The 27416-nt window shown below is 43.8% G+C and overlaps 1 protein-coding gene across 6 annotated transcripts in view; it reads right to left on the reverse strand.

Annotated features, from left to right (window-relative positions):
- CTNND2 (catenin delta 2) overlaps positions 1-27416 on the reverse strand; it is a 1915824-nt gene that overhangs the window by 260345 nt on the left and 1628063 nt on the right. For all 6 annotated transcript variants that reach the window (XM_063922708.1, XM_063922704.1, XM_063922707.1 and 3 more), the window contains one exon: positions 9090-9174. In XM_063922708.1, coding sequence (XP_063778778.1) covers positions 9090-9174 — 85 coding nt within the window. The remainder of the gene's footprint in view (positions 1-9089; positions 9175-27416) is intronic.

A 27416-nucleotide genomic window follows, 5' to 3' on the forward strand; every position in this document is an offset into this window, starting at 1 on the left:
TATGGAATATTCAGATAGGAGAAGTTGTGCACTCTACAAATCATGCCCTTTATATTGCTCACACACATAAGCAATATGTAAATGAGATTCAAGGGGTAAAAGTGCATTCTCTGTTTATCAGGATGCTGCCAGAGTTGGATTAAGGGGGTTAGGATACTGGTGGCAAGTTTTCCTGGGGCCCCCAATTTAATTACAGCTGCAGTGAAAAAAGGGAACTGCAAGCTGTAGAAATAGTAGCAGGGGAGGGGGTAGGGAGGAGGCTGAACAGGGAGGTGGAGCTACATGGTACTGTGTGCATCCAACCAGTGACTTGGAGGGGAGGAGCCAGGAGCAGCTACACACATTGTGAAAAGAGATTATGTAAACTAAAAGGTAGGAGGGGAACACTATATGTATAAGTGTGTGACTGGGTGATCCGGTTTCCTCCCACAATCCAAAAATGTACTGCAGGTTAATTGGCTCCCAACAAAAATGTAATCTAGTGTGTAAGTGTGTGCATGTACATGTGCAGATCGCACGGGCCAAGTGGTTCTTATCTTCCATCAAATTCTATGGTCTTTAGGGCCCCCAGCCTTAAATGCAACGGGCCCCCAAAGCCTTAATCCAGCTCTGTATGCTGCTTGAGAAGATTTCGTGGATTATGCAATTAGCGGTGAATCGCGGCAATTTTTCGTCCGTTTTTTAATTCGACACAATTCGACCTTTGAATTCTGGCAAGTGGGTGCCGAAATTCAACATATTCAATAAAAAACGGATTAGACAGTCCCGCTGTCGAAAAAACGGGCGATTTGACTGATTTTGATCCGATTTTTAAAAAACGGGGAAAAAACTGTAAAAACCCCGAAAAAAAATAGCGTGGGGTCCCCCCTCCAAAGCATAACCAGCCTCAGGCTCTTCGAGCCGGTCCTGGTTCTAAAAATCCGGGGGGAAAAATGACAGGGGATCCCCCGTATTTTTAAAACCAGCACCGGGCTCTGCGCCTGGTGCAAAAAATACGGGGGACAAAAAGAGTAGGGGTCCCCCGTATTTTTTACACCAGCATCGGGCTCCACTAGCTGGACAGATAATGCCACACTTTTATACAGCGCCCTGTGGCCGTGGCATTAAATATCCAACTAGTCATCCCTGGCCGGGGTACCCTGGGGGAGTGGGGACCCCTTCAATCAAGGGGTCCCCCCCAGCCACCCAAGGGCCAGGGGTGAAGCCCGAGGCTGTCCCCCCCCCCATCCAAGGGCTGCGGATGGGGGGCTGATAGCCTTGAGAAAAGTGTAAGAATATTGTTTTTTTTTCAGTAGTACTACAAGTCCCAGCAAGCCTCCCCCGCAGGCTGGTACTTGGAGAACCACAAGTACCAGCATGCGGGAGAAAAACGGGCCCGCTGGTACCTGTAGTTCTACTGGAAAAAAATACCCAAATAAAAACAGGACACGCACACCGTGATAGTAAAACTTTATTACACACGTCGACACATACATACTTACCTATGTTCACACGCTGACCTCTGTCCACTTGTCCATGTAGAATCCACGTGTACCTGTGAATAAAATTATACTCACCTCAATCCAGTGTCCAGGTTATAATCCACGTACTTGGCAAAAAAACAAAAAACGAACATCCGAACCAGCCGGACTGAAGGGGGTCCCATGTTTACACATGGGACCCCTTTCCCCGAATGCCGGGACCCCACGTGACTGCTGTCACAGAAGGTCCCTTCAGCCAATCAGGAAACGCTACTTCGTGGCACTCACCTGATTGGCTGTATGCGCGTCTGCTGTCAGACAGAGCATCGCACAGCTCCCTCCATTAGTTTCAATGGTGGGAACTTTGCGGGTAGCGGTGGGGTTACCCGGGGTCAGCCGCTGACCGCGGGTGACCACACCGCTGACGCAAAGTTCCCACCATTGAATATAATGGAGAGGCTTTGCGATGCGCTGTCTGACAGCAGACGCGCATAGCCAATCAGCAGAGTGCCAGGGCGTTGCGCTCGCTGATTGGCTGAAGAGACCTTTCTGTGAAAGCAGTCACGGGGGGGGGGTCTCTGCATTCGGGGAAAGGGGTCCCATGTGTAAACATGGGACCCCTTTCAGTCCGGCTGGTTCGGGTGTTCGTTTTTTTTTTTTTTGCCAAGTACGTGGATTATAACCTGGACACTGGATTGAGGTGAGTATAATATTATTCACAGGTACACGTGGATTCTACTTGGACAAGTGGACAGAGGTCGGCGTGTGAACATAGGTATGTGTCGACATGTGTGTAATAAAGTTTTTCTATCACGGTGTGCGTGTCCTGTTTTTATTTGGGTATTTTTTTTCCAGTAGAACTACAGGTACCAGCGGGCCCGTTTTTCTCCCGCATGCTGGTACTTGTGGTTCTCCAAGTACCAGCTTGCGGGGGAGGCTTGCTGGGACTTGTAGTACTACTGGAAAAAACAATAATCTTACACTTTTCTCAAGGCTATCAGCCCCCCATCCGCAGCCCTTGGATGGGGGGGACAGCCTCGGGCTTCACCCCTGGCCCTTGGGTGGCTGGGGGGTACCCCTTGTTTGAAGGGGTCCCCACTCCCCCAGGGTACCCCGGCCAGGGGTGACTAGTTGGATATTTAATGCCACGGCTGCAGGGCTCTGTATAAAAGTGACCCCCGGCTGTGGCATTATCTGTCCAGCTAGTGGAGCCCGATGCTGGTGTAAAAAATACGGGGGACCCCTACTCTTTTTGTCCCCCGTATTTTTTACACCAGCACCAGGCGCAGAGCCCGGTGCTGGTTTTAAAAATACGGGGGATCCCCTGTCATTTCCCCCCCCTGGATTTTTAGAACCAGGACCGGCTCGAAGAGCCCGAGGCTGGTTATGCTTTGGAGGGGGGAACCCACACCATTTTTTTTCGGGATTTTACCATTCCATTTAAAAAAAAATTAATAATAATATTTTTAAAAATATATAAATAATACTTGTGCCTCCAAAATAGACAAACCAAGTACCTAATCCCTTCTAAAATAAATAGATATGCTATTACCAATAAAAAAAAAACACCAAAAAAAACATGTTTTAAATTTTTTTTATTAGATTCCGCCAGCAAAGTGTGGCGGATTGAAAATGACGAATTTACTGTCTAAAAGCACTGTTGTCGACTTTCCAAACTTCAATTGAATATACTTTTGTTGAATTGCCGCATTTGTACCATTGCAGAAATGTCGAATTTGACAAATGTCGAATTTCAAAAAGTCGAATTTTGAAAGTCCGTTTTTTTGACGGAAAGTACTGAATTGCATTGTCGATTTTTTTGGGGGGGGCGAAAAAGTCCAGTTTTTCGACAATTTCGGGAATTCGACCGCAATTGCATATACCCCTTGATCTTTACACGTTGTTGGAGGTGGTCTATACTTGCATTGGGATGCCTTTTGCATCTTCCAGGTGCATTACTTCCCATCACTTAGGAAATCAGACTGAGGACATGGGGTTTGGTTTAGACACACTGGGGGTATGTCTGCATCGTACCAGTCATGAGCATTCCCCGAATGGCCAGAGACACACCGCGACAAGCAGTTTTAGCAAAAAAGCTAAATATGCTATGCAATAACTCAGAAACTAGAGTGGGGTTTCCAAATTTACTAGTATTCCCATAATACCCATTCTGTTATCACGATCTCAGGAAGGCGATACCAGCAGGGTTGGACTGGCCAACAGGGGTACAGGGAAAACCACCGGTAGGCCTCACTGCATGTGGGCCTACTTCCTCTTCCAGGGATCAGGTTCCAGACTGTACACTTGTATTATACATTATACCTATGTTACCTATCCTGTACAGGAGTATGGTGTATTTTCTACAGTGCCAGTGATCGTGCTGAGCCCCCCAAAAAAGTGGGTCCCACGGACCCCTCACTTTTAAAGATTGGGGTCCTATCTGTCCTTACCTGGGTTCCATCGGAATGAAGGTTCATATTAATCTTATTAATTATTCAAATAGAAAAACAGACTTGATTTGGACACTACAAAAGTATTGTGAGGGAGAGGAGGGGGTGACAATGCTGCTGGGCTGTGTAGCATACAGGACACTCTGCCCCAGAGCTGTAACTAGACATTTCAGTGCCCTTTGGCAGAAAGTAAATTGGTGCTCCCCCTGCCATACTTTAAATCAAGAACAGTGCGCACCAAAAATTTAGGGGCGTGGCTTTGTGGGAAAAAGAGCATGGCAACATAACAGTACCAATTCACATTACACCACACAGGTAGAGCACGTTATACACATTGCACCAGGTACAGCACGTTACACACATTGCACCAGGTAGAGCACGTTGCACACATTCCACCAGGTACAGCACATTACACAGATTGCGCCAGTTAGAACACGTTATACAGATTGTGCCAGTTAGAACACGTTATACACATTGCACCAGGTAGATCACATTATACACATTGCACCAGGTAGAGCACATTACACACATTGCGCCAGTTAGTGTTCTATACACATTGCGCCAGGTAGAGCACATTATACACGTTTTATATGGTACCAGGGAGTAGGGACAGAGGCACCAGGGAGTAGGGACAGAGAGAGGCACCAGGGAGTAGGGACAAAGAGAGGCACCAGGGGGTAGGGACAGAGAGAGGCACCAGGGGGTAGGAACAGAGGCACCAGGGAGTAGGGACAGAGAGGCAGGAGAGAGTGCAGCCAGAAACCCCACCACCATAACAACACCCTCCAGGGATCAGGCCCCCACTGGGTACCTGTAAAAAGAGCACTCGGGCTGCTCCATGGACACTGCCAGCAGCAGCGGAGTCAGGCCGGGGGGTACAGTCCGTGGATCCGCATGAGGCCACAACGCCACCAGCCTGGAGTCAGAGGATGCAGGCGGGGGAGCGGAAAACGCGGAGGGGGTGGCCGCATGGGTAAGGAGGGAGAAAAGGGGAATCAGCGGGGAGAGTGGCGACGGCATCCAGCCGGGGGCACACGGACCGACCTGCCCCCACCTATACAGCAGCGGAGTCAGAGGATGCGGCCAGGGAGGAGTGGAGGGGGCGGCCGCCTGGGTGGGGAGAGAGAAGAATCAGCAGGGAGAGCGGCGGCGGCATCCAGCCGGGGGCACGGGGACCAAACTACCCCCACCTACTTAGCAGCGGAGTCAGAGGATGCGGCCAGGGGGGAGCAGAGGTGGGGCTGCCTGGGTGGGGAGGGAGAAGAATCAGCGGAAGAGCAGCGGCCGCATCCAGCCGGGGGCACAGGGACCGAACTGCCCCCATCTATACAGCAGCGGAGTCAGAGGATGCAGCCAAGGGGGAGCGGAGGTGGCGGCCGCCTGGGTGGGGAGGGAAAAGAATCAGCGGGGGGAGAGCGACAGCAGTGGCATCCAGCATGCGGTGCAGAGCATGAGGGGGGGGGGGGGGGGGGCGGGAGAGCATACTCTACATGGTCTCCGCCTCTTCTAAGTTCCTCCCTCCGTTGTTATGGATACCGGACTGATTGACAGTACAGGACAGTGCTGCAGGTCAAAGCGCGTCCTGAGGGACCCGCCATTTTTTTATTTTTGTGTCCCCACTCCCCACCATCAATTCTGGGGTACAATACGCGCTATTGCATGTTTTTGCGATCACTGAGTGTATTGACATTATTCATCTGGTACATTATCATGTATGCATTAGCAGTATTTACTATACTTTACTATTTACTCTTTAATGATCAGCTAAACCTTTATGGCAGCTGGCCACGCCTCCTCTGAAGGCTGGCCACACCCTCAAACATAGGCCCCTATATCAGCATTCCCCGGTGGGCCCTTCATGCCCAGTCCGACACTTGGTAACAGATTAATGTTTTTAAAAATATGCTTTATATGCAGTTGTGGATACCATGAAGCAGTGATTGGGGTAGAGGTAAAGGTACTGGCAAATGGAAGGGACATTGCTAAAAACAAAAAAAATCTAAAATTACTTCTAGCCCAAGAATCAGGCAGCATGCATGTCGTAATTTACTAGGAACTGACTGACGTCATAATTTCATGATGCCGCAGTTTCTAATTGACTGAGACACACAAAGCTACTCATACAGCTTTGTTATTATTTATTAAAGCAAATAAACAAATGACATTGTTATTACCAATGTGCTGCATTTGGTGGCATTGCAGCTCAACTCCATTGCAAATCTTTCTCTTGTGCATATTTATCTAGAAACCTGGGTACTGTGAATTGATTGTTGTCCATTAGAATTTTTTATTTAAGTGTGGAGGATATTCTTGTAATTGGCTGACACTAAATGTTGGGTTGCACTGCAGAAATACCTGGTGCATGGCTGGGATGACAGAAGAGGCCACCCACATTTTTATAAATTAATTATTATATGGATCAAATAATCATACGATTACAGGACAGGGATTTTTAGAGAACCAGAAACCGCACAAAATCACCAAGTATCCCCACTGGACCGCTAAAAACATTGTAATGAACGCCCTGAATTCAGGACAGTTGAAAGGAAAGCAAAACTCAAATCTGGGATGCATCAATTAATTTGGGACAGTTGGGAGGTAATATATTGTATGCAAAACTAGGCAGTGGGATGTTTATGGAAGCAGAAAAATGCAACAGGTAGACAAAAGGCTAGCATCCTAAAAGTCCTGTCTGTCTATTCCTGGCTTTGTCCAACATAACTCCTGAGTTTAAACAGTTGCATGATGACAAAGAGTGGTAAAAGACAAAACTAGTATGTGACCCTTTGTTCCCCTGTACTGTTTAATATCATCAGACCATGAAGAATCTTTAAAGAAATGAAATACAGTAAATAAAGTAGTGTTTACAGTTGATATGATTACAGTTGACATAATTTTTTTACATTTTAGGGTAAATTTAGCATTGCTGCAATTCAGCAACAGTATGTAATTTAAAAAAAATGTGTATAGGTAGAGTAATAGTCTGAGTAGACAACAGCAATAAAATATGTTGATCATGCCCCTATTACTACAGTTGCACTGCAAACTCATACTCTTAAGGGGGGTACACACATACAGATTTCTCCCAGAAATGTGTGCTGAGCGATCTAGCACAGATCGCTCAGCACACATTTCAGGATGCAATGTGTGCTGAGCTAGGGGGGAAAAAAACAAAAAACGCTCACTTCACCCAGCGGTGAAGTGAGCAATCTGATTAGATTTGGCATGCGCATCGCTATCGCTATGGGGTATACACACAGAGCGATGTGTGCTTAATGTCTAAGAAATCTAGTAACATTGCTTAGAATTTAAGCAAACATACTTTATATGTGTACCAGCAGAACAAATGCAAGTGCAACCTTGTGCAAATTATTCAGACTACAGTCTTTCATAAACCACTGAGGAAGCTGCCGAAGTTCAATTGTAGGCGGAGAAACGCGTTTGTGAGAACGAGAGGACACTATAGCAGACACTGCAGTACTTGTCTGCTTATGTAAAAAAAACTTTGGAACCGGCCGGCGAGAGAGATAACCAGCGGACCCTAATGCATAAGGGAAGGAGCCAGTGATCAGAATGCCAAGCAGATCAGCCCAGGAGAAATAAGCGGCCTGCTACTGGGAGAGGTATCTTCAATGATTGCATTGCATTGTGCTTTCTACAATTTCTGCTGGCATCTGTTTGTTTCTGCTGGTTATATATATATATGCATGTGCTATTGCATGAACTGTGAGGCTGAATACTAACACATTGGAAACAGCTTTGTTGTTATATTAAAAAATTAATTGCAGGGTGCTTTTTACTTTTTCTGCTGGCAATTGTGCATATCTATTGGAATTTATACATGTGGTTATTGCATGAATTGTGAGTGTTTATAACCACCTACTGGTACACTGGAGAAAAGTGTCTAAGCACAGTGAAAGTGTGCATAAAGCCTTAAAGGGGACTACAGCTCTATATTACATTACAGTGAAGTCTCTATTGGACTGGTGATTATCTACTATAATAAGACAGCCTAGTCCTCAATATTGATGTTTAGATTTATGTTTTTATTGTTGTAGCAAAGCTATGTAACAAAATGTATATATTTTAAAAAATTTTTAGAGGGTAATGGCCGGTATCCGTGTATTGTCAATTGTTTATTGTGATAAAAATATATATATATATATATAATTAAGTCAGTAGCGCAGTCTCATTTTTTCTTGTATATTTTCTAAACTTGGGGCTATTGGGATCAATTCCCCGGGATTAGCTGCTCTGACCTAATTAAGTGACGGCGCCAGGTGTATATTTATCTATATATTTGTCTTTCAAAACTGTCCCACTTCACAAACATATTCTTCTATATAATTCAATGGTGCAATAGGAAATGCATGATTCCCTCAATGATTGCCTTCTCATTCCTGAGATTGCAGTACCAAAACGGGAATACAGTCACCATAATACTGTATACAGTAGTTTTCGTTTTCCCAGACATAAAGCTTCTCACTTATACTGAACAGCTCCACCCTCATCTCATTTTTTTCCACAGAAAAATATTTAATAGCCAGGTGCTGGTCTTTATTAAATTATATATGTGCAGCAGACTATTACTGTAGTTCTCCCATCAGTTCTTTTGCATCCACTTGTTTAGTGTTTTCTTCATGCTAATCTTATGAAAACTGGTATTGGAGAGCGCTAGAGAGTACTGTCAATCATGCTGATGCCCTTACCTTGAAAAATACTAACTACATATATACATTTCATATCAACTGCATAATTATAGTATATATATATATATATATATATATATATATACACACACACACACACACACACACACACACACACACACACACACATCCAGAAAGGAACCTTCACTTGGAGACAATAATTGTGGCAAAGAGGAAAAAAAAAATATTGTCCAAATACAGTCAACGTTTCGGGGCGCATAGCCCCGTCGTCAGGACTACACAAACAGGAACACGTGTACCTGTTGTTCTTAGCCACTATTATTGTCTCCGATTGCCGGTTCTTTTCTGGACTTATATATCTTACTAAATTGAGCACCGGAGCAAGCTGGGATCTGTGTGAGTGCCGGCTGCTGCTGTAAGGATATACTGTATGTATATATATGTAAATATATATATATATATATATATACATACCATACAGATCAAGCCAAAAAGGTCTGCAAGCCTACCTTTTTGTAAAGACTTCTGAGATCTCTGTACTGCCACATGCTATTTAGGACTTGAGATGCTGCCTTCACAACTTTCGGTGAATGTCTGTTTTAAGGTACAAGAAAATAAGACATGTTAGACGACAAATTTTACTAAGATATGATGGAAACATTATGTAACAGGATTACTATTTTAAATCTTCAGATTATAATAAACAACTTCTATCATATATATTACTACTTTTTACTAAAATGTGGGTCAGTTTGCATATATAAAGTTGCTAACAATCAATAAGCATTACTATTTATACAATATATAAAAACAAAATTTTAAGTCTTGCAACATAAATAAACAAAAGCTAATTATGGCATATAAACATTAATGACTTAAAAGGCCACAAAATCCCAAAATGTAACATACAATTAATTAAAAAATTAGTGGGAGAAAGATTGGTTGGCCTGTCATACCCTATACCAGACATGTTAAGAAAGAGCTTATATATTTATATATACAGTATATATATTTATATACACAGTATATATATGGTTATAATGAAGAGGCGGCACTCAGGCAGACTTTGAAAAAGGTGATAAGTTGGTCAATTTTATTGAACCGACATGTTTCGTCATCAAAGCCCTGAGGAAGGGGTCTATCCCCGAAACATGTCGGTTCAATAAAACTGACCAACTTATCACCTTTTTCAAAGTCTGCTTGAGTGCCGCCTCTTCATTACAACTATATACTGAGGACACACTACACCTCCTGGAGGGCACCGCAGCATTATACTATCAAAGACGAGTGCCGGGACATCTCTCGTTTTATATATATATATATATATATATATATGCTGTGTATATATACACAGTGGGGCAAAAAAGTATTTGGACAGCCACCGATTGTGCAAGTTGACCCACTTAAAAAGATTAGAGAGGTCTGTAATTTCCATCACAGGTACACTTCAACTGTGAGAAACAGAATCTGAATAAAAAACCCAGAAAATCACATTGTATGATTTTTAAACAATTTATTTGTATATTCTTGCGGAAAATAAATATTTGGACAATCAAAAAGTTTAACTCAATACTTTGTAATATAAACTCGGTTGGCAATTACAGAGGTCAAACGTTTCCTGTAGTTCTTAACCAGGTTTGCACACACTGTAGCAGGTATTTTGGCCCACTCTTCCATGCAGATCTTCTCTAGATCTGTCATGTTTTGGGATTGTCGCCGAGCAACAAGGACTTTCAACGCCCTCCACAGATTTTTTATTGGGTTGAGGTCTGGAGACTGGCTAGGCAACTCCAAGACCTTGAAATGCTTCTTACGGAGCAACTCCATATAGTTGCCCGGCGGGGTGTTTGGGGTCATTGTCATGCTGGAAGACCCATCCATGTTCCATCTTCAATGCTCTTACTGAGGGAAGGAGGTTTTTGCCCAAAATCTCACGATACATGGCCCCATTCATCCTCTCCTTAATATGGATCAGTCATCATGTCCCCTTTGCAGAAAAGCAGCACCAAAGCATGATGTTTCCACCCCCATGCTTCACAGTGGGTATGGTGTTCTTGGGATGCCATTCATCATTCTTCTCCCTCCAAACACGGCGACTGGAGTTTACACCAAAAAGTTCGATTTTGCTCTCATCTGACCACATTACATTCTCCCAAGATCATCCAGATGGTCACTGGACAACTTTAGACGGTCCGGGACCATGACGACGTAGTGTGTTACTAATGGTAACCTTTGTGACTGTGGTCACAGCTCTCTGGAGGTCATTTACCAGGTCCCCCCGTGTAGTTCTGGGCTGATTCCTCACCGTTATCAAGATCATTGACACCCGAGGTGAGATCTTGCATGGAGCCCCAGGCTGAGGGAGATTGTCAGTGATCTTGTATTTCTTCCATGTTTAAATAATTGCACCAACAGTTGATCTCTTCTCACCAAGCGGCTTGCCTATTGTCAAGTATCTCATCCAAGCCTTGTGCAGCTCTACAATTTTGTCCTTGGTGTCCTTAGACAGCTCTCTGGTCTTGGCCTGGTGGAGAGGTAGCAGTCTGACTGTTTGAGGGTTTGGACAGGTGTCTTTTATACAGATAACGAGTTCAAACAGGTGCCATTGATGAGTCTGTGAGAGCCAGAAATCTTGCTGCTTGGTAGGTGTACAAGTAAATTGTTTAAAAATCATACAATGTGATTGCCTTCTTTTTTTTCCCTTCAGATTCTGTCTCTCACAGTTGAAGTGCACCTATGATGGAAATTACAGACCTCTCTCATCTTTTTAAGTGGGTGGACTTGCACGATCGGTGGCTGTCCAAGTACTTTTTTGCCCCACTATATATACAGAGTCTCCCTTATCCAAAATGCTTGGGACCAGAGGTATTTTGGATATCGGATTTTTCCGTATTTTGGAATAATTGCATACCATAATGAGATATCATGGTGATGGGACCTAAATCTAAGCACAGAATGCATTTATGTTTCATATACACCTTATACACACAGCCTGAAGGTCATTTTAGCCAATATTTTTTATAACTTTGTACATTAAACAAAGTGTGTGTACATTCACACAATTCATTATGTTTCATATACACCTTACAAACACAGCCTGAAGGTCATTTAATACAATATTTTTAATAACTTCGTGTATTAAACAAAGTTTGTGTACATTGAGTCATCAAAAAACAAAGGTTTCACTATCTCACTCAAAAAAGTCCGTATTTCGGGAATATTTGGATATGGGATACTCAACCTGTATATATATATATATATATATATATATATATTTACATATATATATATATATATATATATATGTATACACACATATATATACATATATCAGGGACATGCAGTCTGGGGAGGCAGAGATAAATATCTTCTTTATGTTATTGCAATAATTTTTCACCATGAAAACGCAGTCAAATCTAGAAAGGGAGGCAGCATGAGCTGAAAAAGTAGCTGAAGCGGGAGGCAGGGCATAGCCACAGGCAGTAAAAATAGGATTTTGATAACCTACTGGTAAATCCTTTTCTCCTAGTCCGTAGAGGATGCTGGGGACGACATCAAGACCATGGGGTATAGACGGGATCCGCAGGAGACATGGGCACTCCAAAGACTTTTCATTGGGTGTGAACTGGCTCCTCCCTCTATGCCCCTCCTCCAGACCTCAGTTGTAGGAACTGTGCCCAGGGAGACTGACATTTCGAGGAAAGGAATTACTTAACTAGTGGTGAGATATCTACCAACTCACACCCTCAATCATGCCGCACACATGGCATTCAACATAACACACGCCAACAGGCATGAACTAATTGCAGCAACATGCTGAAACCAAGATAACACAACTTGTGTAACTGTAATAACTAAACTGCAAGTAAAGTACGCACTGGGATGGGCGCCCAGCATCCTCTACAGACTAGGAGAAAAGGATTTACCGGTAGGTTATCAAAATCCTATTTTCTCATACGTCCTAGAGGATGCTGGGGACGACATCAAGATCATAGGGTCTATACCAAAGCTCCAGTATGGGCGGGAAAGTGCGAATGACCCTGCAGCACCGATTGACCAAACTTTAGGTCCTCATCGGCCAAGGTGTCAAACTTGTATAACTTAGCAAATGTGTTTGACCCTGACCAAGTAGCTGCTCGGCAAAGTTGTAATGCTGAGACCCCCCGGGCAGCCGTCCAGGATGAGCCCACCTTCCTAGTGGAGTGGGCCTTTACCGACGTCGGTAACGGCAATCCAGCCGTAGTGTGAGCCTGCTGAATCGTATTTCTAATCCAACGTGCAATAGTCTGCTTGGAAGCAGGACAGCCAATCTTGTTGTGATCATATAGGACAAACAGAGCCTCTGTTTTCCGTATACGAGCCGTTCTAGCAACATAGATTTTCAAAGCTCTAAGCACATCTAGAGACTTTGAATCAGTGAATGTGTCAGTAACTACTGGCACCACAATAGGTTGGTTTATGTGAAAAGCAGAAACCACCTTTGGAAGAAAATGTTGGCGAGTTCGCAACTCTGCCCTATCTTCATGGAAAATCAGGTACGGGCTCTTGTGAGCCAAGGCCCCCAATTCCGACACCTGCCTTGCGGATTCCAATGCCAAAAGCATCACCACTTTCCAAGTGAGAAACTTCAACTCTATCTTTTGTAGAGGCTCAAACCAATCCGATTGAAGGAACTGCAATATCATGTTAAGGTCCCATGGTGCCACTGGAGGCACGAATGGAGGCTGGATGTGCAGAACTCCTTTCACGAAGGTCTGAACCTCTGGAAGAGAGGCCAATTGTTTTTGAAAGAACACTGACAAGGCCGAAATCTGGACCTTGATAGATCCCAATCGTAGGCCCGTCTCCACGCCATCCTGCAAAAAATGGAGAAAACGTCCTAAGTGAAACTCTTCTGTAGGAGCTTTCTTGGATTCACACCAAGACACATATTTTCTCCAAATACGGTGGTAATGTCTTGACGTTACTCCCTTTCTGGCCTGAGAAAGGGTGGGGATGACCTCCTTAGGAATACCCTTCCTGGCTAGGATACGGCGCTCAACAGCCATGCCGTCAAACGTAGCCACGGTAAGTCTTGGTACACACAGGGCCCCTGCTGTAGCAGGTACTCCTGAGGAGGAAGAGGCCAAGGATCTCCTATGACTAACTGCTGAAGATCTGGGTACCAAGCCCTTCTTGGCCAGTCTGGGGCAATGAAGATTGCTCGAACCCTTGTCTTTCTTATGATCCTGAGTACTTTTGGAATCAGCGGAAGTGGAGGGAAAACATACACTGACGGAAACACCCACTGGGTCATCAGTGCATCCACTTTTACTGCTTGAGGGTCTCTCGACTTGGAACAGTATCTCTGAAGCTTCTTGTTGAGACGAGACGCCATCATGTCTATTTGAGGAACTCCACAAAGACTTGTCACCTCTGCGAAGACTTCTTGGTGGAGGCCCCACTCTCCTGGATGGAGATCGTGTCTGCTGAGGAAGTCTGCTTCCCAGTTGTCTACTCCCGGAATGAATATTGCAGACAGAGCTTGTAGATGTTTTTTTGCCCAGCAGAGGATTTTTGTTGCCTCTGCCATTGGCGTTCTGCTTTTCGTTCCGCGCTGCCTGTTTATGTATGCGACTTCTGTTACATTGTCCGCCTGGATCTGCACGGGATGGTCTTGAAGAAGATGTACCACTTGTTGAAGGCCGTTGTAAATGGCTCTTAGCTCCGGAACGTTTATGTGAAGGCAGGCTTCCTGTTGTGACCAACGTCCCTGGAAGTTCTCTCCCTGAGAGACTGCTCCCCAGCCTCGGAGACTTGCATCTGTAGTTACTAGGACCCAGTCCTGAATCCCGAACCTGCCTCCCTCTAGCAGGTGAGAGCTGTGCAACCACCACAGGAGCGAAATCCTGGTTTTTGGCGACAGGATTATCTTTTTTCTGTGCATGTGTAGGTGTGACCCCGACCACTTGTCAAACAGGTCCCACTGGAATACTCTGGCATGCCCCAACAACCAAATGCACTGATGGATCGACACACTTGATGGTTTCAATATCTGTTTTACCATTTTCTGGATTTCCAGAGCCTTTTCCAGCGGAAGAAATACTCTCTGAACTTCTGTGTCCAGAATCATCCCGAGGAAAGACAACCTTGTCGTCGGTTCCAACTGTGACTTTGCGTAATTTATGATCCACCCGTGTTGTTGGAGTATTGACAGGGAGAGGGATATGTTTTGTAATAACTGCTCCCTGGATCTCGCCTTTATCAGGAGGTCGTCCAGATAAGGGATTATATTGACTCCTTTCTGACGAAGGAGGACCATCATCTCCGCCATCACCTTGGTGAATACCCTCGGCGCCGTGGAGAGACCGAAAGGTAACGTCTGGAATTCGTAATGGCAATCCTGAATCGCGAATCTCAGATAAGCCTGATGAGGAGGATAAATGGGAACATGCAGGTAAGCATCCTTTATATCCACCAACACTAAGTAGTCCCTCTCCTCCAGACTGGCAATCACCACCCGAAGTGATTCCATCTTGAACTTGAACCTTTTCAGGAAGAAATTCAGATCTTTTAGATTTAGGATCGGTCTGACCGAGCCGCCCGGCTTCGGAACAACAAAGAGGCTTGAATAAATAAATAACCTGGTCTTGACATAATTTTTGGATTGCCGCTGTTACTGCTTCTCTCTCTGGCGGAGAAGCTGGCAAGGTCGATTTTAAAAATCGGCATGGGGGAATGTCTTGAAACTCTAGTTTGTATCCCTGGGATACTATTTGCAACACCCAGGGATCCAGGCCAGACAGAATCCAATCCTGGCTGAAGAGTTTGAGACGTGCCCCCACCCGAGCGGCCTCCCGCAAGGGAGTTCCAACGTCATGCTGGGGATTTGGCAGAATTAGGGGTAGACTTCTGCTCTTGGGAACTGGAGCCGGTGTGGGCTTCTTTCCCCTTCCTCTACCTGCAAAGAAGGGGGAACCTCTCGCCTTTTTGTATTTATTGTGCCGAAAGGACTGCATTTGCGGGTGATAAGTCTTTTTTGCCGGTGCAGGCGCAGAGGGCAAAAATGTTGACTAACATGCGGTAGTCGCCGAGACTAATGCATCCAGGCCATCGCCAAATAAGGCCTCACCTTTATATGGGAGAGCCTCCATGTTTCTTTTGGAATCTGCATCCGCGTTCCACTGGCGAATCCATAACGCCCGCCTAGCCGATACTGCCATGGTAGCGGCTTGTGAACTCGAGTCCAATATCCTTCATTGCTTCCAGCATGTAGGCGGCAGCGTCCTTGATATTCCCTAACTTAAGGAGTATCTCATCTTTATCAATCATGTCAATTTCTGATGACACGCTTTCTGACCATTTTTCAATAGCGCGACTCACACATGCGCAGGCAATAGTGGGCCTGAGCAGTGTACCATTGGTAACATAAATGGATTTCAATGTCGTTTCCATTTTGCGGTCTGCCGGCTCTTTAAGAGAAGCCGTGCCAGGAGCAGGGAGAATTACCTTCTTTGTCAACCTGGAAAGTGCACTGTCTAACACAGGGGGTGACTCCCATTTTTTTCTGTCTTCACCCGGGAAAGGATAAGCTACACTATGTGAATCCTTTTGGGAATACGAATTTTTTTTATCAGGATTCACCCACATCCCTTCAAACAGAGCATTTAGTTCGTGTGAAGGAGGGAACGTGACTTTGGATTTCTTTTCCTTACATAAATAAGCTTTCTCCTGAGGTACAGGAGTGCTTTCTGTAACCTCCAACACGTCCCTTATAGCCACAATCAAATATTGTATACTTTTTGCCAATTTATGATCTATCTCTCTGGATTCACTATTGTCGACACAAGAATCAGAATCCGTGTCGGAGGAGAGAAAGAAAATGGTGCTGAGTAGTGTGGTGGTTGCCTGAGGAAGAAGCTCCGCCCCTCTGTATCTATGACAATATTTATACTGGCGGGGGTAGGGCTGTGCCAGCGGCATCTTATGCCCCCTTTTAGCCAGTTTGAGGTATTTTTCTTGCTGCCCAGGGTGCCCTCGCGCCCTGCACCCTGCAGTGCCTGTGTGTGTGGGCAGCAATGGCGCGCTGCGCTCCCTCCAGCAGCGCCATACCTCAGCCGTCACTTACTTGATTGAAGATCATTCTTCTCATACTCACCTGTCTTCTGACTTCTGGCTCTGTGATGGGGGTGACAGCGTGCTGTGGGAGTGAGCATCTAGACACGGCTAGCGTTCAGTTCCCTTCATGAGCTAATAGTGTCCTGTCAGCCAGAAACAGAGCCATGAAACTCTGAGGAAGTTGGTTCTGCTTCTGCCCCCTCAGTCCCACGAAGCAGGGAGTCTGATGCCAGCAGATCTCCCTGAAAATAAAAAAACCTAACATAAGTCTTTTCAGAGAAACTCAGTAGAGCTCCTCAGAGTGCATCCAATCGACCTGGGCACATTTCTAAAACTGGGGTCTGGAGGAGGGGCATAGAGGGAGGAGCCAGTTCACACCCAATGAAAAAGTCTTTGGAGTGCCCATGTCTCCTGCGGATCCCGTCTATACCCCATGGTCTTGATGTCGTCCCCAGCATCCTCTGGGACGTATGAGAGAGCCCATTGAAAAAAAAGAAGAGAGGCGGCACCAGCACATCTGCCTCAGCGACAGGGCTACCTGCATCAAGGCACGCCCTCTGTCACTGAGGCAGATGTGGTTGGACAGCGGATCCAGCACTGATCTGTGACTGCATCCGGCTGTCCTTTAACTAACTGTAGTTGCTGAGTCCTGACTCCTAGCTCTGTCCCTCCCCGCATACCATGCTGTTCCTCCATGCTTATCCCGGAACAAACATCACTCTGGCTGGAGGCTGCATGTCAGCACTGAGTGATTACCACAGACACTTCTGCTTAACCAGGACAGCAAGTTTGGAATCCCCAGAGAGAGGTTCGGTTCCACAACAGTGAGCACATTGCTTCACACAGGGTTTACACATAGTTACCGACATTCTGGCTGCTCTCTGCGGGAGAGAGCAGCCAGGTCGGCTTACAGGGCGGGCAGGGGAGGCTGTGACGAAGAGAAGGGGGTGGGCCAGAGGCGGGGCGGAGCAAGGGCGGGGTCACGATGACACCTCCTTTAGCCACGCCCCCACTCTGTAATGCCGCGATCACCGGCATTACACTGCAGGGGGCGTGGCTATGATGACGCGATTCAGCAAGAATCGCGTCATCGACTGCCCGGACCGCCCACTTTACACACTAAGTGGGCGGACGGGCAGGGGGGACCCCCGCGAATCGGGAGACTTGCCTGCTCTTCCGGGTGGCCGGGAGGGTCACCCGATTTTCGGGAGCCTCCCAGCCATTCCGGGAGTGTAGGCAAGTATGGGTTTACGTGGTATTGAACACACTGTGAACTGCTTTAGACAAGCTCTAGGAGCATACAGGATCATATAACTTTTACAGTGGATAGTTTTTAACATAGTTTATTGCTAGTCTTTTGCAACATTGCGTGTGAGAGCTGTCCTAAGCCGTCTGATGTTGCTAGACTGCAGAGTTTTTGGTGCTGTTGTTTTAAGAAAATGTATTATATGATATTAAGTTGTGGACTGAGGCTTTCCTGTTAACCACACCAGCTCCAGCCTATTTGTTCCTATTGTTTTACTTATGTGGGGGGCTGGCAACCCATTTGGCCTACAGTAGCAGGTGTTTGTTTTACGGATATAGGGGGTCATTCCGAGTTGTTCGCTCGGTAAAAATCTTCGCATCGCAGCGATTTTCCGCTTAATGCGCATGCGCAATGTCCGCACTGCGACTGCGCCAAGTAAATTTGCTATGCACTTAGGAATTTTACTCACGGCATTTTCATCGTTCTGGCGATCGTAATGTGATTGACAGGAAATGGGTGTTACTGGGCGGAAACAGGCCGTTTTATGGGCGTGTGGGAAAAAACGCTACCGTTTCCCGAAAAAACGCAGGAGTGGCTGGAGAAACGGGGGAGTGTCTGGGCGAACGCTGGGTGTGTTTGTGACGTCAAACCAGGAACGACAAGCAGTGAAATGATCGCAGATGCCGAGTAAGTCTGAAGCAACTCAGAAACTGCTACGAGGTGTGTAATCGCAATATTGCGAATACATCGTTCGCAATTTTAAGATGCTAAGATTCACTCCCAGTAGGCGGCGGCTTAGCATGAGCAAATCTGCTAAAATTCACTTGCGAGCGAACAACTCGGAATGACCCCCATAGCCTGATTTGCTAGTGTCATTGGGTGCCTAGTTTTTCTCCTTTATTTTATTCCCGATATTTGACCTGATCTCTGCCTTGGCCACTATCGCCAACTGCCTAGTGTGTCCATGGCCTTGTTCCTCACGTGTCCTATCAGCAGTGGTAGCTCTGCTGGGCAGCCACCTGGGACACTGTATCCTGCAGGTACATGCCAGATTGCTATTAGTATTACCCCTCTGCCTACACTGTTACCCAACTGTGCCTCATTTTTACCCCTCTGACAAACCCCCATGTGTGCCTCACTAGCCACTGACCTCACAGCACATCACTGATATATATATATATATATACATACATACACATACCTGTGTGTATACTATATATGTGTGTGTGTGTGTGTGTGTGTGTGTGTGTGTGTGTGTGTGTGTGTGTGTATATATATATATATATATATATATATATACACACACACTGGGCGAGTATCCCTTATCCAAAATGATTGGGACCAGAAGCATTTTGAATAATGGATTATTCCATATTTCTGAATATTTTTATGCCACCACTATAGTGCCAGTTACACATAATGCCCCAGTATAGTGGCAGATACAAGTAATGCCCCCCGTATAGTGCCAGTTACACATAATGTGTCCCAGTATGGTGTCAGATACAAGTAATGTCTCCCAGTATAGTGCAAGTTACACATGTCTCCCAGTATAGTGCCAGTTACACATAATATCCCTCAGTATAGTACCTGATACACATAATGTCCCCCATTACAGCCCCATCCGTCTCTGCAGCATGCCTCAGAGACTTACATTAGCTGGATGCTTCTTCCTAGGCATGCTGCTTCAAGGGTCAGGGCTCTGGCTGTAAAGGCTGCGTCTTTAAAGGCTCTGGTGGTCAGGGCTACGGCTGTGTGTCAAGGCTTCCCAGCTCCCTGCTGGCTGCTTCACACTGCCGCATGGGTGCCGGTGGGTGGTACAGGCAGTGGGGCAATGTCACCATAAGCAGATGGAGGCAGAATGCTGGGGACGCAGTTCTGCCCCGTTCCGACCTGTCAATGAGCCACCAAAGAAACCCTGCCCGTGGGCCGCAAAATGATGCGGTAGGGGACGCATGCAGCCCACGAGTTTGACACCCCTGCCCTATACTGAATAAATTAATATATAAACATAAGATTAAAAGTTCTGCTATACATTACCCTGTAGATTCAAAGTCCTGCAATATACTAGACCCTAGATTTAAGTTTTACCATTAACTAGCATCCATTTTAAAGCTCTTGCTATACATTAGCAACCTCACTGAAAGTCTTGCCATACTGTACATCAGCCACCACATTGAAAACTTACTATAGCTTGAAGACAGGAGTTTGCAGCCAAAGACTTTACCCCATATTGGAAATCCTGCCATACACCAGACACTTTATCCAAAGGCATGCTCTACCCTAGCCACAATAAATGAGTCACCATAATGAAAGCCTTGCCATACAATAGTCACCCGATTGGAGGTTTTAACTGTCATATACTAGCCACCACATTAAAATCCAGTTAGATCATTCCAGGACATGTGACATACGTAACAGTGTCTTTATGCAAAATTGCATATTATCTATTTCAACATTTACTACTGTACAATGCAATAGTCAGTGCCACCATCGGGAGGGGGGGGAGGGGGGAGACTGCCGGGACTCCAGTCCAGTGCCCCAACAGAAAGGGGGGCTGGCCCTTCGCTAGATTGATGGAGCTATATTTTAATGTGGTATGGGGTGCCTGGAGTCCAGGATAGGCAGTCGCTGGCACTCATCGGAATCCCGGCAGTTGAAATACCGACTTTGGTATCCCAACACTACTCGGAATGTCGACACCGACATCCTGACTAGGGTCACAAGCCCGGTGCAGTAATTCCAAACGACTGTGTGCCATACAGTCTGAGAAGTAAGCTGTGGCGGGAGGGTAGGTTTAGACTGCGGGAAGGGGGGGTTATGTTTAGGCAACCCTTGGGAAGGTTATGGTTAGGCTGCAGAGGGTGGGAGGGATAGGTTTAGACTGTGGAAAGGGGGGAGGGTTAGGTTTAGGCACCACCGGGGAGGGTTGCGGTTAGGATGCGAGGGGGGGGGGGGGGGGGGAGTTAGGTTTTGGCTGATAGAAGGGAGGGTTAGGGGGCCATTGAGGGAAGGTAAGTATACTTACCTTCTTCCTGTTGGGATTCTGAACTTCGAGATGCCACAGTTGGCCTTCTGACTGCCGGCATCCCGACCACCGCAGATCATTTCCAAACTGCTGGCGACTGCCTGATACAGTACAAGGAATAAAGTTTGTTTTTTTCACTTGAGACCAGCCATGCGTGACATCATGACATACCACTGTCACACAGAGAAGCCGAATTCAGCGCAAGGACAGCAGCCATCAGAAGACACAGGAGAATGTATGTGTCTGTGGCCTGCAGGAACCATATGGACACACAGAAGGGGGCCTGGCTGTGGACAGAGAAGGGGGGGATGGCTGCAGACACAGGAGGTAGTGGCTGACTGCATACACAGAAGGGAGGGGCTGGCTGCAGACACAGAAGGAAGGGCTCACTATAGACACAGGAGAGAGGGGCTAGCTGGTGAGACAGATGGGGGGCTGGCTGGTGAGACAAATGGAGGATTGACTGGAGAGACAGAAGAGGGGACTGGCTGGAGATACAGAAGGGGTTGGCTTGAGAGACAGAAGGGGACTGGCTAGAGCTGGAGAGACAGAAGGGGCTGGCTGTAGCTGTAGAGACAGAAGGAGACTAGAGCTGCAGAAACATGGGGAGGTGATGGTGAAGAGAACAGTGGAGAAGTGGCTGGAGAGTTTCTGAACTCGCAGGATTACTGGCATATTACTAACTCCTTTGCCCCTCCAGTTGTGCTACTGCGCATATGCTATCAGGGGATGGGGGCACCACAGTCTATTTAACCTCCAGGAGGCCCCTGACTATTTTGTCAGTCTCAAGCCCCACAATTCCTGATGACAGCCCTGGCACTTAGTGTACTGTTCAAAATAATGTTGGATGACAAATTTATATTCATATTGTTTTCACATGATTTTTTTCAACCTAAATGTAGTTTGAGTATAACATATGCTGCCAAGTAATTGCTCTGCCATGTATTAGCCACCATATTAAAAGATCACTATACTGTACATTAGTCAGATGATTGGAGCTTTGCTATATACTAGTCATCATTTTTATTTTTATCCCTATAGTATGGCAGCCATCAGGCTAAAAGTACTGCCATACAACAACTACAAATTTATAATGCCTTGCCAAACATTTAGCCACCAAATTGGCAGTTCTACAATGCATATGTCATTACAACCAAAGTCTTACTGCACACTACAATAGCTACACGATTCTAAGTTTCGCCATAATCTAGAAAGTCCATCCATACATTAGTCATTGAGTACATCACCATACAATAGCAACTGTTTTGAAAGATCTATTGTACACTAGCCAAAATGTATGAAGTCCTTCCACTAGCCACCTTATTGAAAGTCCTACCATACACTTGCCATTACTTTGAAATGCTTGGCATGTGTTAGCCACCAGGTTGGAGTTATGTATGGTTACAGCAAGACTGAAATACCTGATATATATATATATATATATATATATATACACACACACGAATCTCCCAATAAAGAGCCTTACAATACGCAAGACAAAACATTAGAGGTACGATCATTATATGTCATGTCATGCCATGCCATAAACTAGTTTAGCTGAAAGAACTGTCACACACTAGTAATCTGACAGAAAGCTTTACAACCAGCAATAAAGTAACAGACCCATTTGGAGGTCATATACTAGTTAGAAGACTGAAATCCATGCCACACACTAGCCTTTAGAATGAAAACTCTGCCATACACTAGCAGCCACGTTGAAAAACCTTCCAGACACTTGAGTAGAGAAAGACCACCTTTCTGTCAAAGTGACAGGTACCACACCCCCTTTCTCCAGTGGCACGCCTCCTTTAATATTAAATGATAGTGTTTGATATTGCGTTTATATAAAATTTATAGAGTTCGATATTAAACTGTATTAAAAGATAATGGCTTTGAAAAGAATGTCACATATGACACACACAAAAAAAAAGATATATTTTAAAGTAACACAAAATGTTCTTACATTCCAGCAGCTGAAACTTCATGCATGGCACATATGGTACTATTTAAAAATCACACTATGTCACACATGGTAAAGGTTTAAAAAGCATAATGACTAATGACCGTGTCCATTTTCTTAGATGCACGGAAGCATCACACCTGGTACTGATTTAAAAAGCGTATTGATTTTAATGGCCATGCATGATTAATGATGACAGCACAAATTTGAAAATTACATTCTCACACATTATTTTTTGCAAACATATGTAGAAACAGCGTATTTGGTTTTAAATTGAAAAATATTTAAAAAGCTTAACTGTATATATCGTTGCATACATGACATATGTTAGTGTGTGTTAAATAGCACTAAAAAGTTTATCTTTATTGTGGCCGATCGCTGAACTTTGATTGCAAGCAGACATGACCAGACTTGTCGGTATTACAGCGTGACATGTACAGACCTGTATATTAACGATAAAAGATTTACACCAAATACCACATATTACTGTGCATTAAACCGTTTATATCGATGCATACAGGCCACATATTACAGTGTATTACAGAGTGTATAGCACCGTATACAGACCACATATTACAGTGTATTACAACGTCTATAACGCTGCAAGCATACCATATATTACTGTGTATTACAGAGTGTATAGCACTGTATACAGACCACATATTACTGGGTATTACAACGTGTATAACGCTGCAAGCATACCACATATTACTGTGTATTATAGAGTGTATAGCACTGTATACAGACCACATATTACTGGGTATTACAACGTGTATAACACTGCAAGCATACCACATATTACTGTGTATTAAACCGTTTATATAGCTGAGCACCATATATTACTGTATATTACATCGTGACATGTCCAGACCTCATACAGCTCGAGGACTGAGGGCTCACCTCCCCATGTTTTAATGATGATCTAAGAACTAATGACCACAATGAGCCATGAGGTACTACATGCCTCTGTGGCATAACTAGTTAAAAAATTGATGGGCGAATTGGAAATGATCTAGGAACTAATGACTACAATGAGCCATGAGGCACTACATGGCTCTGTGGCATAACTAGTTAACAAATTGATGGGCGAATATTAGAATTCTGCCTTTCCATTATCTAGGAACTAATGACCTCAATGAGCCATGAGGCACTACATGCCTCTGTGGCATAACTAGTTAACAAATTGATGGGCGGCCGAATATTAGTTTCTGTTTATACCGATTAAAACATATCATTTAGAGGGTTACTTACCTTTTGGTAAATTGGGCTGAACAGGGTTATCCCTGATTAGTGAATACATACCAAAATGCTTACACAACCAGTGAAGCAAAACTTTTTGGTCAACTGGGTTTGAACAGGGTTATCCCTGCTTAGTGAATACATACCAAGATGCTTACACAAACAATGATGCAAAACTTCTGCAGGGCATAAATATATATATATATATACACACATATACTTGCCCCAGAGAATCGGGAAAAATAGCAAAACTATATAGACATTTTGATTTTATTACGAATTAAACAGCATTTAGAAAATTCTAATTTACATTATACAACAGCGGGGTAACAAATATTTTAGTATACACTGTATCAGAACCCCATAGATTTTTAATTATCCTTGAATTGACATACCTTGAGCTTTGTTGCTGTAAAATCACAAATAACATGTTTAAAATAAGGTACTACACGCCTCTGTGGCATAAATAGTTAACACATTGATATAGCAAAATGCTTACATCAACAATGTAGCAAAACTGTTGCAGGGCATGCTGGTATATGTAGTTCAACAACAGCTCGAGGACTGAAGGTTCACTTCCCCACATTTTAAGGCTGATCTAGGAACTAATGACCACAATGAGCCATGAGGCACTACATGTCTCTGTGGCATAACTAGTTAACGAATTGATGGGCGAAATCATTAATTTTTGGTCGACGCGGGCTGCGTTTGTTCGGGTTGATACAGCCGTGATGTATCCACATAGCCAACGGACTAGCATTCTTCTTTACGCTGTTATGTCCGATCGAGGGCGTTGCAAATTGTTCGTTCGCCGTTTCAGCGACGGTTGTGCGAATTGTTGTTTTGCCCAATTATGCTAGGACAGTGCATTAGCGCATCTGTAACATTGCAACTTGGTAAACTAATGGGATTGATATATATGAATGGTATTGAATGTGAATTAAAAAAAACAAAACAAATTAACTCTAGGTAACAGACTATATAATAGGTAGCATGTATCACCATCCCAAGTTTGTGATAATCCCCAGTGCAATTCCACTGGATATTTATCCTATAATTTTGGTATAATTTTTAAACAAATAATACTATGTGATCATGTGCAATCTGACTATCTGCACCAGTATTATGTGTTCCAGAATCATAATATATATGATAAATATATAGCGTTTAAATAAGATACCGTATTCTCACACTGACATACATATGAAAACCGATAATAAGCAGTTCCGGCTTCTGTAATCCTTTACATGATGATTTTGGTATATACACATATACTACAGGTCACTACAAAGATATGAATCATGATATATAAGATCGCTAAACAAAACAAGAGATCTGTAATGATTTCTGACTAACTAGTTAACTCAGTATACAGTAATCATATAGGTCCCTGTGTCATATAGATATGTGCTTGGCATAAATCTTTCTAAACGTTCTTAAATCTAAGATGTTTCATGCATGTTGTAACACTAAATATTGTAAATAGAATATTAACATGACAGATGATATAACTGAATTTATCATGATGAATCTTATATATTCCTATATTTTGCTAATGTAATACCCTTATGGGGGTATGATTTTTAAACATATAATACTATGTAATCATGGGCAATCTGACTATCTGCACCAGTATTATGTGTTCCAGAATCATAATATATTTGATAAATATATATCGTTTAAATAAGACACAGATGCGTTAATTTGAATAGTAACAATACTCGTATGTTATGTTGGTAATAATGTAATGGGCTATTTTAACATAACAGATCCTGTTTAGGAAAATGATGACATGATATGCCTAGTGACCCAAGTTATTAAAACTTTTTACTGTAAATATGTTTGTGCATGCATACACCATGAGATATGTACTTCTATTAAGCACAAAAGCATATTGGCATTCTACTCTAACATTTAGGGTAAAAGATTAGAATGGATCAAGGTAGCATAGCGTAAGGACAGATATAGGTTCAGCGGCCTCTTTGACAATCCATGTTATGGATATGAAGTAAACCCACCATTAATAAGCATTAAAAAGGATACCAAGAACATGATTTTGACATATGGCCCCAGATTTTCAAATAAAGGATGTGTAGCATATCTCCTTATTTAATCCTAATGAAGTCATAGTATTCAACAGGCATATGTATCTAGATTTTTCTTTAGTGACTACTTAGTAATGTTACCACCACTTATACCTAGCTCAAACTGTTCTAGATCATAAATTTTCACCTTTTTGTGATTACTAGTGTGGAATCGTAGAAAGTGTCACGCCAAAACTTGTAATTTTCTTCATGTTGCTTATATCTCTTTGTGTATTTTTAATGATATACACATGATCCAATATTCGTTTTTAAAAAGCATCTTAGTCATGCCGATATATTTATAAATGAATGGGCCTATTAAGCAGTAAATTACAGCAAATGTGTGGAGCAGTTAATTAATCTTTTTATTTCTGTCAGAGAACTTCTGAGTCATATGAATATATTGGCATGCTTGACATGGTCCACAGGGATAACAGACAGATAATGATGGATTTTTCCTCTGATGCTTGGAAAAGTGACTTCTAAACAAATTATCCTGTAAATTTGTTGATATCTTCCAGATGATCTGTATGGTCTTATCAAATTCTTTCTTCAGATCATAAACAGTGTTGAGTATATATCGATATTTGTGTAATGACGCATTGATGTGTATCCACTCTTTACTGTATGTAACGATGTATCTTATTTGGAACAAGGTGCGTTCTCTTGTCTTGGATATAAGTAAGGATATACTTGAAGTTTTATTGTTGGCATTATAAGATTTCTGCAGGTTCTGTTTTTCATAGACCATCATAGTGTATATCTTTAACTAATCTTGCTCTTTTTCTATAAATTTCAACATCCGATCAATTTCTTCTGGTTCGGATATATTCTCCTTTTGGAATTGATCTCAGAGTGATGGGATAATGGGAACTGATGTAGTGTAAAATGCTGTTAGCGGACGTGGTCTTACGGAAAACAGCGGCGATGATTTCTCCAACGGCTGTTTTGGAAATCTACAAGTCATGAATAGTATTATTATTGTGACTTATATTCGATGTAAGTTTAAGTACTAAGTCGCTATTATTAAGAAGTTTAAGAATTTTTCTAGACGGGTTGATATTAACACTCTACGGGAGCGGGCAGAGGAAGGTGAGGAATCCACCTCAGATGTTATAGATTACTCCAGATCAATCCTACGAAAAACAGAACCTGCAGAAATCTTATAATGCCAACAATAAAACT

The sequence above is a fragment of the Pseudophryne corroboree genome, chromosome 5 (assembly GCF_028390025.1).
Source record: "Pseudophryne corroboree isolate aPseCor3 chromosome 5, aPseCor3.hap2, whole genome shotgun sequence".
Classification (NCBI taxonomy): Eukaryota; Metazoa; Chordata; class Amphibia; order Anura; family Myobatrachidae; genus Pseudophryne; species Pseudophryne corroboree.